Source organism: Rhinopithecus roxellana, chromosome 21 (genome assembly GCF_007565055.1).
Source record: "Rhinopithecus roxellana isolate Shanxi Qingling chromosome 21, ASM756505v1, whole genome shotgun sequence".
In the NCBI taxonomy this organism is placed as follows: domain Eukaryota; kingdom Metazoa; phylum Chordata; class Mammalia; order Primates; family Cercopithecidae; genus Rhinopithecus; species Rhinopithecus roxellana.
This window is the reverse complement of record NC_044569.1, coordinates 61016148-61028504: the sequence shown is the minus strand read 5'-3', so window position 1 is coordinate 61028504 and position 12357 is coordinate 61016148. Positions and strand designations below refer to the sequence as shown.

General features: G+C 36.5%; 1 protein-coding gene across 3 annotated transcripts in view; it reads right to left on the bottom strand.

The window, feature by feature from the left end:
* Positions 1–12357, bottom strand: part of WDR7 (WD repeat domain 7) — a 400989-nt gene that overhangs the window by 65412 nt on the left and 323220 nt on the right. For 2 of the 3 annotated variants that reach the window (XM_030925915.1, XM_030925916.1), the window contains exon 25: positions 9955–10054. In XM_030925915.1, the coding sequence (XP_030781775.1) occupies positions 9955–10054 (100 nt within the window). Of the gene's footprint in view, positions 1–1296; positions 1550–9954; positions 10055–12357 lie in introns of those variants that run through there. The other variant, XM_030925918.1, reaches the window with a different exon arrangement.

The window sequence follows — 12357 nt, the reverse complement described above, 5'->3', positions numbered from 1 at the left end:
TATAGACTTCTGCTCCGTGAAAACTGTGCCTGAAGCTCAAAATTCTGCCTCAAAGAAACATCAATCTTACTGTCCACAAGATCCCTAAGGTCCACTGCTCCTCCTAACTAGAAGTAAAATCTAAGTTATTTTTAGAGAGAAGAACACATTGTTTTCCAAAGTTCCATTAATATAGGTGTTTGCTGACATTTCTGTTGAGACTTGAATATCAGCTTTCTTTTCCTATCTAGTGTCTTAGAGTGCTTGACAGAATTAAATCTGTCATAGAAAATTACATTGGCTCATTTTCATTAAATGCTTTAAATCACACACTGAAGACATTTTCATACCTTGCTAAGTCCCCTGTCCCCCAAAATATAATTTTAGCTAATAGAGAACGTCAGCATTCAGTTATTTAATACTTTGCTAATACTATGTAACTTTGTTTACAATATCTATATTACTGATTTAGCATGTAATAAATCACAGATAAGAAATGTCTCTGCTTATCTATTGGAATAGCTGTTTCTCATTTAAGATTTGTGAAATTCCCCATATTATGCTGATTTGAAAATTGCTGTAATATGAACCATTCACACATATTAGGGGAAACATTTCTGATGTTTCTGATAAGCATTCTTTCCCTATGTTTTCTTGGTTCTCTGGGCTTTGCAAATGTTATACCTTCTGCCTGGAATAATGTCCCTTGCCCTTCCCCTCCTTTCCCTAACTCCTAATTGTTAATTGCTCAGTTTAGGTATCCTCTCCTTCAGGAAGCGCTTCCTAACCAATCCTCCCCAGACCCTAAATAAATCTGGGCTAGTGCTCTTCTTGCTTTCTTCCCTATCACTCCAGGCTGCCCTCCTTGAAAGGTTGTGCAGGGCACTTCAATTACGGATTTACATCTGCCTTCTATACCAAATTATGTTCCCTGAGGGTAGGAACAGTTCATGTTTACTTTTTGATCTCTTGCCTATAATACAGTGTCTGGCACACATAAGAGCCATCATAAGACTGTTTTATAAACAAAATGAATAATAAATCATGAATAAATGGAGAAACAATCTGTTGTCTAAGATGACAAATACAGGAGGCAAAACAGGCCAACAGTGGGGGTTTTCATATATTTTTTTTTTTTTGGAGACAGAATTTTGCTTGTCGCTCAGTCTGGAGTGCAATGGCGTGATCTCGGCTCACTGCAACCTCCGCCTCCCGGGTTCAAGCGATTCTCCTGCCTCAGCCTCCGAGTAGCTGGGATTACAGGCACCTGTCACCATGCCCAGCTAATTTTTGTATTTTTAGTAGAGACGGGGGTTTCACCACGTTGACCAGGCTGGTCTTGAACTCCTGACTTCAGGTGATCTGCCTGTCTTGGCCTCCCAAATTGCTGGGATTACAGGCATGAGCCACTGTGCCCTGCTGAGAGTTCCATTTTTTATGAGAACACCCACAGTTTAAAAGTCATTCCATTATTCACAGTTGCTTGTATACTATTTGTGAAACAGCATCAGAGCATTCTGATAATAAAATGCACAAATTTTTTGACTTAGCAGTGTTCATCCAGAATTTACTGTAAAGAAAAAATTCATAAAAGTTATATAAATAAGGATTTCTAGGGCAGTGAAACTATACTGGATGATACAATAATGGGAGAATACATGCCATTATATATTTGCCCACACCCATAGAATGCACAACACCAAGAGTGAACCCTAATGTAAACTATTGACTCTTGGTGACCATGTGTCAGTGTAAGTTCGTCAATTGGAAACGCTTATCATGGGGGAGGATATGCATGCCTGGGAGCAGAGGTATAAGGAAAATCTCTGTACCTGCTGCTGAATTTTGCTATGAACCCAAAACTGTTCTAAAAAAGTCTGTTAAATAAATTTAATCACTTTACTCAGAAGGAGTCTAATATGGCAGTAATGTTAAAAGCAATATTTATGTTATAATACATTTTTTAAAAACACTGAAGAACAAAATATCAGTAGGACAACAGATTAATGTACCGAAAAAATCAGGATAGACAAAGTGACAATTATTAAGCCAGATGAATGAGGACAGATCAGTAAGTATAATCTTGAAATTTGCAAATTACTTGGTTGATGTTGTATTCATTCTACTACTAGTTCAAATAGTCCTGGGGGAAAAAAAAACCCAGCAATAATGGGTGCAGCACACCAACATGGCACATGTATACATATGTAACAAACCTGCACGTTGTGCACATGTACCCTAGAACTTAAAGTATAATAATAATTAAAAAAAAAAAAAAACAGCCAAAAAAAAAATCCTAAGAAAACAATTTCAGCAGATCTAGCCAGTATGAAGTAGTGTATCCCGCAGCAGGAGGGAACAGAATGGGATGACCTGATTTAGTCTTATTTAAACCGATGGTTAAATAATAATTAGGATAGCTAACATTTTTTGATATTTGTTTTACATATATTTATAGCACAATGCTAGAAGTGTTATTATGTCCATTTTATAGATGAAGAAATAAGTACAGAGTTTAAATGCCTTGCTCAAAGCCACAAAACAAAGAAGAAGCCAAGGAAGGACTTGAATTCAGGCAGCTCAGTTTCAGAATCTACTCTATTCACTACGCAACCACACTGCCTTCCCTAGTAAGAAAGAGGAAATAAATAGCCTAGTAATCGAATTTAGAGATCACATTAAATTTGGCATATTATAAACACCAACAATAAAATAATTATTTTGAGCAACAAATATGAATACAAATAAGGAGCCTGAGAGGGCTGTGTAACTTACAAGGGGTATAAGTGATACAAAGGGCAGGAAAAATAAATTTCAATAGAAGCATTAATGAAACCATTAACAAACACAGAGCCAACACTCATTATTTTAATGTGGACTGTCTTCAGCATTTTTGTTTGCCAGGAGTGCTTCACCTATTAGTATAGAGTAACTATATTTACTCGGTGAGACATTTCAATATAATATAAAGATAAATGTAACTGGAACCAGGCATCTCCTGAAATCCTTACTGTGTTTGTAATAAATCATCCAACAGATATTTCTGAATACTTCCTGTGTAACCTGGGAAAGGAGGATAGGGAATGATGGAGAATGGGGTTATTGAATGAAACAGCTCATAGGAGGGGAGGATTATGTATGATGATCAAAACCAGAATCTCAAAGGCCTTGAAGAAAGGCCAAGAGCCTAATTTAGGCTGTCAGCAGAGAGAAAAGCTAGATTTCAGGTATACCATTAGAGAAAAGTTAACTGAACTTAGTAACTGGACATGGACGGGTGAAGGAGAGGCAACATGACTTGTGGTGCCATATTATTATGCCAGTTACAGGAAAAGGCAGGTTAGAAAGGATGCTGGTAGAAAGTAGGGGCTAGAGAGACTGTCTGACACATTGAATTTGAGACAAAAGATATCCATATGGAAATGTCTAGCAGACTGTTGGAAGTCGTGGAGCTGGAGTTTAGGCGGGGCCCTGGCTGGAGACCTGATTTGTCTTACCTGCTTACAGGGAATAATCAGTATCAATAATAATGTATGGATTTTCAGCCAAAGTCAGGAAAAAGAACAGATGATAGAAGAAATCTGTACCCTGGGCAGTAGAGTGATAAGAATTAATATTAAGGTCCTCTAAGAGATTAGGAAATCCACAAACGAGATAGATGCAAACCAAGGCAGGTGACAGTGCTATGGAAGTTAAGGGAAGATAGAATTTGAGAGAGGGGGAAGTCAGTTGAATGAAGCCATGCCAAGGGTGTGTGTGGTTTCCGTGGCTTGGTAAAGGTGGAAGCTAGAAGCTGTGGGTTGGAGGGGATCCTGTAGGCTGCATGACAAGGCACATGTTAACATTCCAGAATTTACTTCCTGCTCTATACGAGATTAGAGTTAGACCACAGTTGCCACAGTTCTGTAGATATCATCAATCTTTGCTTCTATTTTATTTATTTCATTATCTGGCCTATGGCAGGCCTGGTAATGGTTTAATATAGAAATATAGATAGATATTTTATGACTCAAAATAAAGGTTTTTCAATGCTTTTTCTGAAAAGATATCCTATTCTCTCTATACAGAAACAACAATTTGATGTGATTCTGAAATACTGAAATATAAGTATACCCAAACTAATATATTTGATATAATTACAGCACAGTTTGTTTTGGTTTACTATGTCATATTATATTTTTAAAGTTTTTTTTTTTATTCTAAAGCCTCAGAGTTTTTTAGTTGAACAACATGCATTGCATTGTGCATCTACTATGTACCAGGCACTAGACAACAGGAAGCTTTAAGAACAGGTTCTTTAAGGAACTTAAAACTTTTCAATAGTAAAGTTATTTTAATAATTTGGTATAGAGAAGTCTTCATCTACACTTTCTTTCTCTAACACATCATTGCTTTTTTTTTTGGCAGCCCTTCACAAAAGCATGAGAAGAAAGTAAGTGCCTACATCTACCAAAGTGGATGATGCCACCAAGTGACACAGTACAGTTGGTCCATGGTTTTCTTACCGTTGGATTCAATCAACTGCTGATGGAAAATATTTGGAGGCAAAATGGATGGATCCTTCTGCATTTAATGTGTATAGACTTTTTTTGGTCATTATTCCCTAACCAATACAGTAGAACTATTTATATAACATTTACATTGTATTAGATATTATAAGTAATCTAGAGGTGATTTAAAGTATATGAGAGGATGTGCCTTCGTTATATGTAAATGCCTCACCATTTTATATCAGGGACTTGAGCATCCATGGATTTTGGTATCTCAGGGGGGACCAGAGCCAATTCCCTGTGGATACTCCACTGAGGGATGACTGTACAAACTTCACTAGGAAAGCTAGTTAACATGAACCTAAGAGAATCTCGCAAAGAACAAGCAGTTATTACAAAGAATGCATGCAGAAAGGATTAGAAATCAGTGAGATATGATATCAAGTCTGCCAAATCAAAGGCAAATATTGCTAGAGGGAAGATTTTCATTGCTGACTTAACCAAACACGTGCCTGGATCGCTAAGGAGTCAGGGACCCTAATTCATCTGCTTAGCAAGAGCACAGCCTATCAACAAAATTTAAGCACTTCTTCACAGGGAGTTAAGATACTCAAAAAAAAAAAAATTAAGTAAAATTCCAGTCAGGTATATTCCTAAATCGCTGGCGGTTCCCAAGTAAAAGCGCTGTCAGCAGCACAGCAGGACTTTAACTACTGAATTGCATCAAAGTTTCTGATCTCCATAATCAGTGGAGACTCAGCTACTACCACAGGCAAGAGCAGCCTGCAGAAAGGAAACCTTCACATGGCCTAAGGCAGTGCTGCTTCAACTCTCCCACCCAAGCACTCCCTATTGAGCAGGGTGAACTCGTAGCCCTAGAACCTACAAAAGCCTAGATGTCTCCAGTTTCATCCGTAAAATTCCCTACAATTAATGGAATTTAATTGTAATACAATATATTTACAACTTTATTTTAATATAATACTCACCAATATTTACTGAATGCTAACTACTTGGCTGGTACTGGCTAAGAATTTTACCTAAGTTACCATATTGACTTCTGACATGGACTCTCTCCTTTGACCAAAACCTTCATCAGGCTCCTCTGAGTTCCTTGCTTGACTAGGCCTGAACTTGGGCTTCCCTATCTGTCTTACTTGAATGCAGTTTGAACAAGAATCCTGTCAGTTAGGAGAAAATCCCCCTCCCTGGGCATCTGACCACACCTCCAACATCTTAATCCCCTGGCCTGCCTTCAGCAAGACTCCTGTCAAGTCAGCTTAGCCAGAAACCCCTTATCCTTGATATTTCTTTGTAGTACAGTTGACTCTTGAAGAATGCAGGGGTAAGGGGTGCTGACTCCCATAGTTAAAAATCAACATGTAACTTTTGATTTTCCCCAAATTTGGTTACTACTTATAGAGTACTAGAAGACCAGAAGCCTTAAATAACATAAACAGTCATTTAACACATATTTTGTATGTTATATGTGTTATATACTGTATTCTTACAATTAAGCTAGAGAAAAGAAAATGTTAAAATCATAAGGAAGAGAAAATCTATTTACTCCTCATCAAGTGGAAATGAATCATCATAAAGGCCTTCATCCTCCTCATCTTCATGTTGAGTAGGCAGAGGAGGAGGATGAAGAAGAGGGGTTGGTCTTGCTGTCTCAGGGGTGGCAGAGGCAGAAGAGGTGAAGGAGGTGTAAGAGGGGGCAGGAGAGGCAAGGCACACTCGACGTAACTTTTATTGAAAAAAAATCCACGTATAGGTGAACCCTCACAGTCCAAACCCTTGTTCAAGGGCCAACTACAATTTTCCACGCACTGACCCCATCCTGCTCCTTTGTTATAAATCCCCAACTGTCCTGGTAGGAGCTGGAGTCTTCTCCCTCACTGCAAGACCCAGTGGTAGTGTTCACTATGCCCACCACCCTGTCCCCCTTTGATAAAGTCTGCTTTACCATGTTTGTTAACAAGTGTGTAGATAAATTTCTCTTTAATACTTCTAACAATAATAGACATTATTTCTGTTACCATTTTACAAATCAGGAAGCTTCAGCTTACAGAAGTTGATAAACTTTTCCAAGGATACAAAGTTAATTATATTAACCTTATATCCATATGATTATATCAATAATCATTAACATAGAGATGGAGTGCAACCCCACACAAATTTCTAGTTATCCTTATCCTCTATATTATACCATAATGTTTTAAATCACTGTTAAATTAGTTGACTCTTCCTCCTCAATTATTTCAGGCAGGGGTTAGCAAACCCTTTCTGTAAAGGGCCAGATAATATTTTAGGCTTGTGGACCACAGAACAGTTTTTGTCAGTGACAACTACTCAATTCTGCCATTGTAGTAGACAATATATAAATGAATGTGTGTGCCTGTGTTCGTATAAAACTTTAATTACGAAAACAAGTGGCGGGCTAGCTTCAGGCCATAGTTTGTCAACCTTTGATATAAGGACAATTCATGTTTCAGACCAACATGCCATATTTATCCTGTGGTTTTGCATAATCTGGGAATAACAGATCTAAAAAAAAAAAAAAAGATTTAAAAAACAAGGTAGAAGTCAATACCAAAAGGTAAGGGAAAGGGACTTAATTTTTCCTTTATCTTTCACCAACCAGTCTCACAATGACAACAGGGGACACATATGACCCTTCGGTCTCTCAGTCATGGGTTCTCGGACCCCACTGGGCCTCTTCTCAGCCTCAGGATCCTTTCTTTCCCTTCAGTGTGATTCCCACCATCTAACTGATCATGTCTTATTTTTCCATCCAACTGGGACCATAACCCTACAGCCAAGTGAATTTTCTAGTTATCCCTTTATACGTATTTTTATGTGATATCTCTATGTCTTTGTTCATGCTAAAAAAATTGTTCCACATCCTCTGTTAACCGATTCCAACAGATTCTTTAAGAAATGCTTCTTCATTGCATTCTTAGTTCAAAATGATCCTTTGATTCACCTATAATACATCATTTCTAAACATGCTACCCATACTATGAATTTTGTTTCAAATGTTGGCTCCTTTTTTCCCAAATACTATAATGCTAGTAACATAAAAGAATTAAGAGAACAGCTTAGGAGTTCAGTGTCGCTGGTTATAACTGGTAACTGACAAAAGTAATGATTGACCTTAGAGACTGAGCTTTGCTTTCATGTTTTGAATGATGAGAGTAAGGTGCAGCCTTCTCTTTCATACAGAAGTGGAAGGTAAACGTTATTCAATAATTTGGGTTGATAACTTTGGGTATCAAAATCAAGAAGATGAGGCAGGAAAAATTATGGGGACACTAAAATGTCTAAATAGGCTGGACGTGGTGGCTCATGCCTGTACTCCCAGCGCTTTGGGAGGCTGAGGTGGGCGGATCACTTGAGGTCATGAGTTTGAGACCAGCCTGGCCAACATGGTGAAACCCCGTCTCTATCAAAAATACAAAAAAATTAGCTGGGCATGGTGGCGGGTGCCTGTAATGCCAGCTACTCAGGAGGCTGAAGTCAGAATCACTTGAACTGAGAATAGCTTGAACCCTCGATGCAGAGGTTGCAGTGAGCCAAGATCACACCACTGTACTTTAGCCTGGGCAACAGAGAGAGACTCCATCTCAAAAACAAACAAAACAAAAATAAAATGCCTAAATATACTAAAATGACATACATACAATGGAATATGAATGACATTACATATTCGTGTTAAGAAAGAATGTCTCTGATAAGCATTTCTCAAGTATTTTAATTGAAAAACCTAAGATATTCAATTTTTTTTTTTTTTGCATGTTACCAAGATCTTCACTGAGACCACTTAGTAGGAAGAAAAATAAAGAAATATATCCCGAAGTACAACTTGTTCCTTTCTCATTAATTCTTAATGAGAAATTCTCTCACTCGTCTCGGGCTCGCCTCACAGTGCTCACACCGCCTCACTTTTCCTCTGCTGGTGGCAGCCGTGTCTTCTGTGGTAACAAAGAGTCCTCCCTGTGATTTCCTCACTTCATTTTTAAAGAAGCCTGACAAGGTCGCCTTGTCGCCTCGTTCTTTTTTTTTTTCCTTTACCTGGTAGATGCTTGCGGTTTAATTCTCTCAAATTTACTAGCAGTAATACACTCCAGCTTTAAAAACTGTCTTAACAAAAGAGGATCTGAAAATGCTCTCTGAAGAACCTGTCTCTTTTAGGAAAGGATCTTATAAACAACATGCAATTTAACTTTTAAACAAGTATTCAGAGTGGTTTCTTTGTTCTCAGTGAGGGCCCACAGTGGAAGATTATGGTGGGGAGTTAATGTCTTAAAAAAAAAAATCACACAAAAAATTTGACAGTTAAACAAATATGGCAAATAGTGCATACTTGATGCACTCTCAGAAAATGTTCAATGCACATTCACACACTAGAGACTTTGAGAAGGTCTGAACAAACAAAGCTGTTTAACATTCCAACAGTATCCCCTAAACTTGTCTGACCCCTGAAATTTTTACCCCCAACACTTGAACACCTGTTACCATCTCTTAGAACTACTTCATGGAAAAAAGTCAGACAAGCTTTTAGATAATTAATTAATAGTTCATTAAATTTAAGGGACAGTTTAACATTTTAGCTACATCCTTATGAATTTCTTCCTATCCTTCTGGAAATTCCTAATATGATAACATGGTTGAATATATCCACATTAATAAATGCTACAAAGAAATAAAATAAACTATGACTTGGAACTATTTACCGATGCAACATTATACATTTACCATGATCACGGTGGAGCCTAACCCCGATTTTGTGAAGAAACAGTGAGACTCTGGGATAAAGTGATTTAAGGCTATGTTTCAATTCTTTTATATCTAAAGTGGGGTTAGATTTGCCCTCTCTTCCCAACTGGTATATTTTAAGAATCAGGTGATCAAGATCAGGAACAAAATCAAGAATTTTTCATAAACAGTGAAGTGTTATAAAAGCATAAAGAGTGTTATAATAGTATAAAAAGTAGTATTTCAAGGACAGCATCTATTTCCTTTTCATAGAACTATAACGAATGCTGTTGTGACTTCTTTTTTGAACTCTGACTAGATCACTGTCTTATAATTGTGAAATACCTCATTTCGCTTAGAGAAAATTAATTTTTGTTCAATCATTATATCATAATAACATATCATCAAACTTTTCAGAAAACACGTGGCAAAAATAAGATCAGAAAACTCGGTTTAAAATAAGAAAATATGTATTGCAAAATAGTTTGTCAGCAGTGTCACCTTACTCTGGGCTCTCTTATAAACTCTTCTGTGGCAACCCTTCAGTCCCAGTGAATGAAGACAGTAGGGCTCTATATTCTGTGCGTCCTTCATTAAACTATTGATCCCTTTAGCATTATCCATAATGTTCCAGCAGCTCAGCACGTCAACTGGTGAAGTGCTAGTCTCTCTCTCCTTTCAATAACTTCCACGCTTTATGGAGAGGAAGTCACAATGATTTATTTACCTGACATTTTCCAGTCCGGATGTCGTACAGGGCCACTGAACCATGGCGAGCTCCAACTGCTATTCTGTGATTCCGCTCATAATAGCTGACCATGTAGAACCTGAGTTGAACATTTTAACAACAAAAACAAAAACAAGAAGCCAGGTGAGATGACCTGCACTTGGAAGCGGACAGCAACATTTCAAAGGTTAAAGTTAGCTCTGATATATATTTTGAAATAAATATATCCATAGTAAATATATTATGATTTTTCAAAAACGTTTCATTTTAGTAATTCTTAAAAATTAACTGAAAGAAAAATGATGTAGAATATCACTTTGGCCTCTTAATAATTATTTTCAACAGAAACAACTTACAATCACAAACACCCTTGAATTTTTGAAACAAGAAATAAGGGCCAAATACAAAAAAATTAAATATGAAATTCCAGTTTTGCTACAGTGACTACTATGCAAATATTTCTATTTGCGCAGAAATGGAAAAGATGAAAAGGCTTACATATTTCACGTAATTATGTTCTCCTGGTTTATTATAGTATTAAAGAGTAAAATATACTTTCTGGCAGAACAATCATAAAAAGACTACATAAAATTTATGCTTAAGTTCATATCAGTAATTTAGAATAAAATTAGAAAACTGTCTACCAGAAAAAGTTATCCGGTCAAGTTTCCTTGATTTCCCATGTTTACCAGCTTATCTAAATGATAGCCATGGCTTTAGCAGTGTGAATAAGCATATTTGGTACTTATATTATATTGCATAATTCAGCAAGGATGGTTTGAAGATTGTAAGAGATTGATTTATTATTTATTTTTATTTTTCCAGATTAATTTTCATGATGAGGTTAAGTATTTGAATTCCTTGTCTGTGCATTGCCATATTGATTTCACGTCTATAAGGCTAGGGCCTGAAGTTAAGAATAAAAATTATGAGAAGTATAAATTAGGTATCATTTTATATCTGTGAATAGTTTCAAATATACCTTCCCATTATCTAGTCCTGTTGTCTCAGTGTGAGTTGCCCAGATGAACAAACGGCCTACCCTAAATATTTAGGAGGATTTTGCATCAATTCTATTACACATTCTTTGTCTTTTCCCCTTGGGTTCCATAATACCAAACTAACTGTTCTGTTAATATTTATATTTTATAAGGGGGGAGGGTGACATAAAACATGACAGAAAAAAAATCTCATTTCTCTAATGCTTTCTTGAGGTATACTAGGGCATGAGACAGCATTTCTTGCTGAGAGAGACAAGATATTTGAATGTGGGAGCATTCTGAAACCAGGGGTATTCTGACAAAGCCATTTGGCACTGGCAGACACTATGACATTCATATATATTTCATAAATCTGGAAAACAAACCATTACATTTTTAAACTTTTGTTTGTTACTTATTACCAAGTCATATACTGAACAATATTTTTGTCCTACCCCTAAGCCCCACTGAATAACCAGCCTCTTCCCCTTTAGTGGAAGGTTAATGCTTAATTTTTTTTTAACTTTTACTAACAGGAAGGAAACCACTTTAGTGTGTCCTGCTGGGTGGATTTTCTGTGCTCATGAATGGCAGTGTCCTCTCTGTACATTGGTTTGAGAGAAGGAAGGATATAGAAAGCTCCTAAAACATATGAAGCTTCCCCAGCTATTAAGTGGTTAGGAAAAAGCTAGTTTCTCAGTTTTTCTTGTCCAAAGAATATTACTCTACCTTAAGAGAAAGAGTGGGAATCAGCATTCAAAATCTACCATTCTCACACTTGTAAATGAAAATGATTTAGAAGAGTTTAAAAAACATTTACCGTTTTGTTACTCGATAATTACAGTGGTCTAAGTATTGGGCATCACTGTGTCTATATCTGTGCGTACATTGACATCTATATCTATACACATATAGTCATGAATAATTTATGTCCTATTACGGTACACAGAATATAATATCTAACAAATGTTTTAGCAAGTATTTATTCTGTGCAGGTTAATACACATAGGAAAGTATAATTTGCAGTGGTATTTTGCTTTACCTATTATTTGCACAAATTTAACAACTATATTGCCAACATCCTTTTGCAAAACTGAAAATAATTACCCCCAAAATAACCCTCTTCAAAACAATACATTAGTAAAATATACTTGTGTTGACAAAATCTTACTTAGTGAAACTAGAATCTGAAGAGGTTTTGTTACATTGCCCATTTTCTATGCTCTGAATATCAAACTCATCTTTCTGTATCATCTACAAACACCATTATTTATGGTAGAAAGATCAAATCTATTCTCGGAATCAAATCTTTACTCTGCCTGAAAGGACCATATATATTACAGGTCTGCATTTTTCATTCTTTGGAATTTACTACTGGACTAATACTTGTAAACAATAACTTAAAGAATTCTGGACAGTGAAG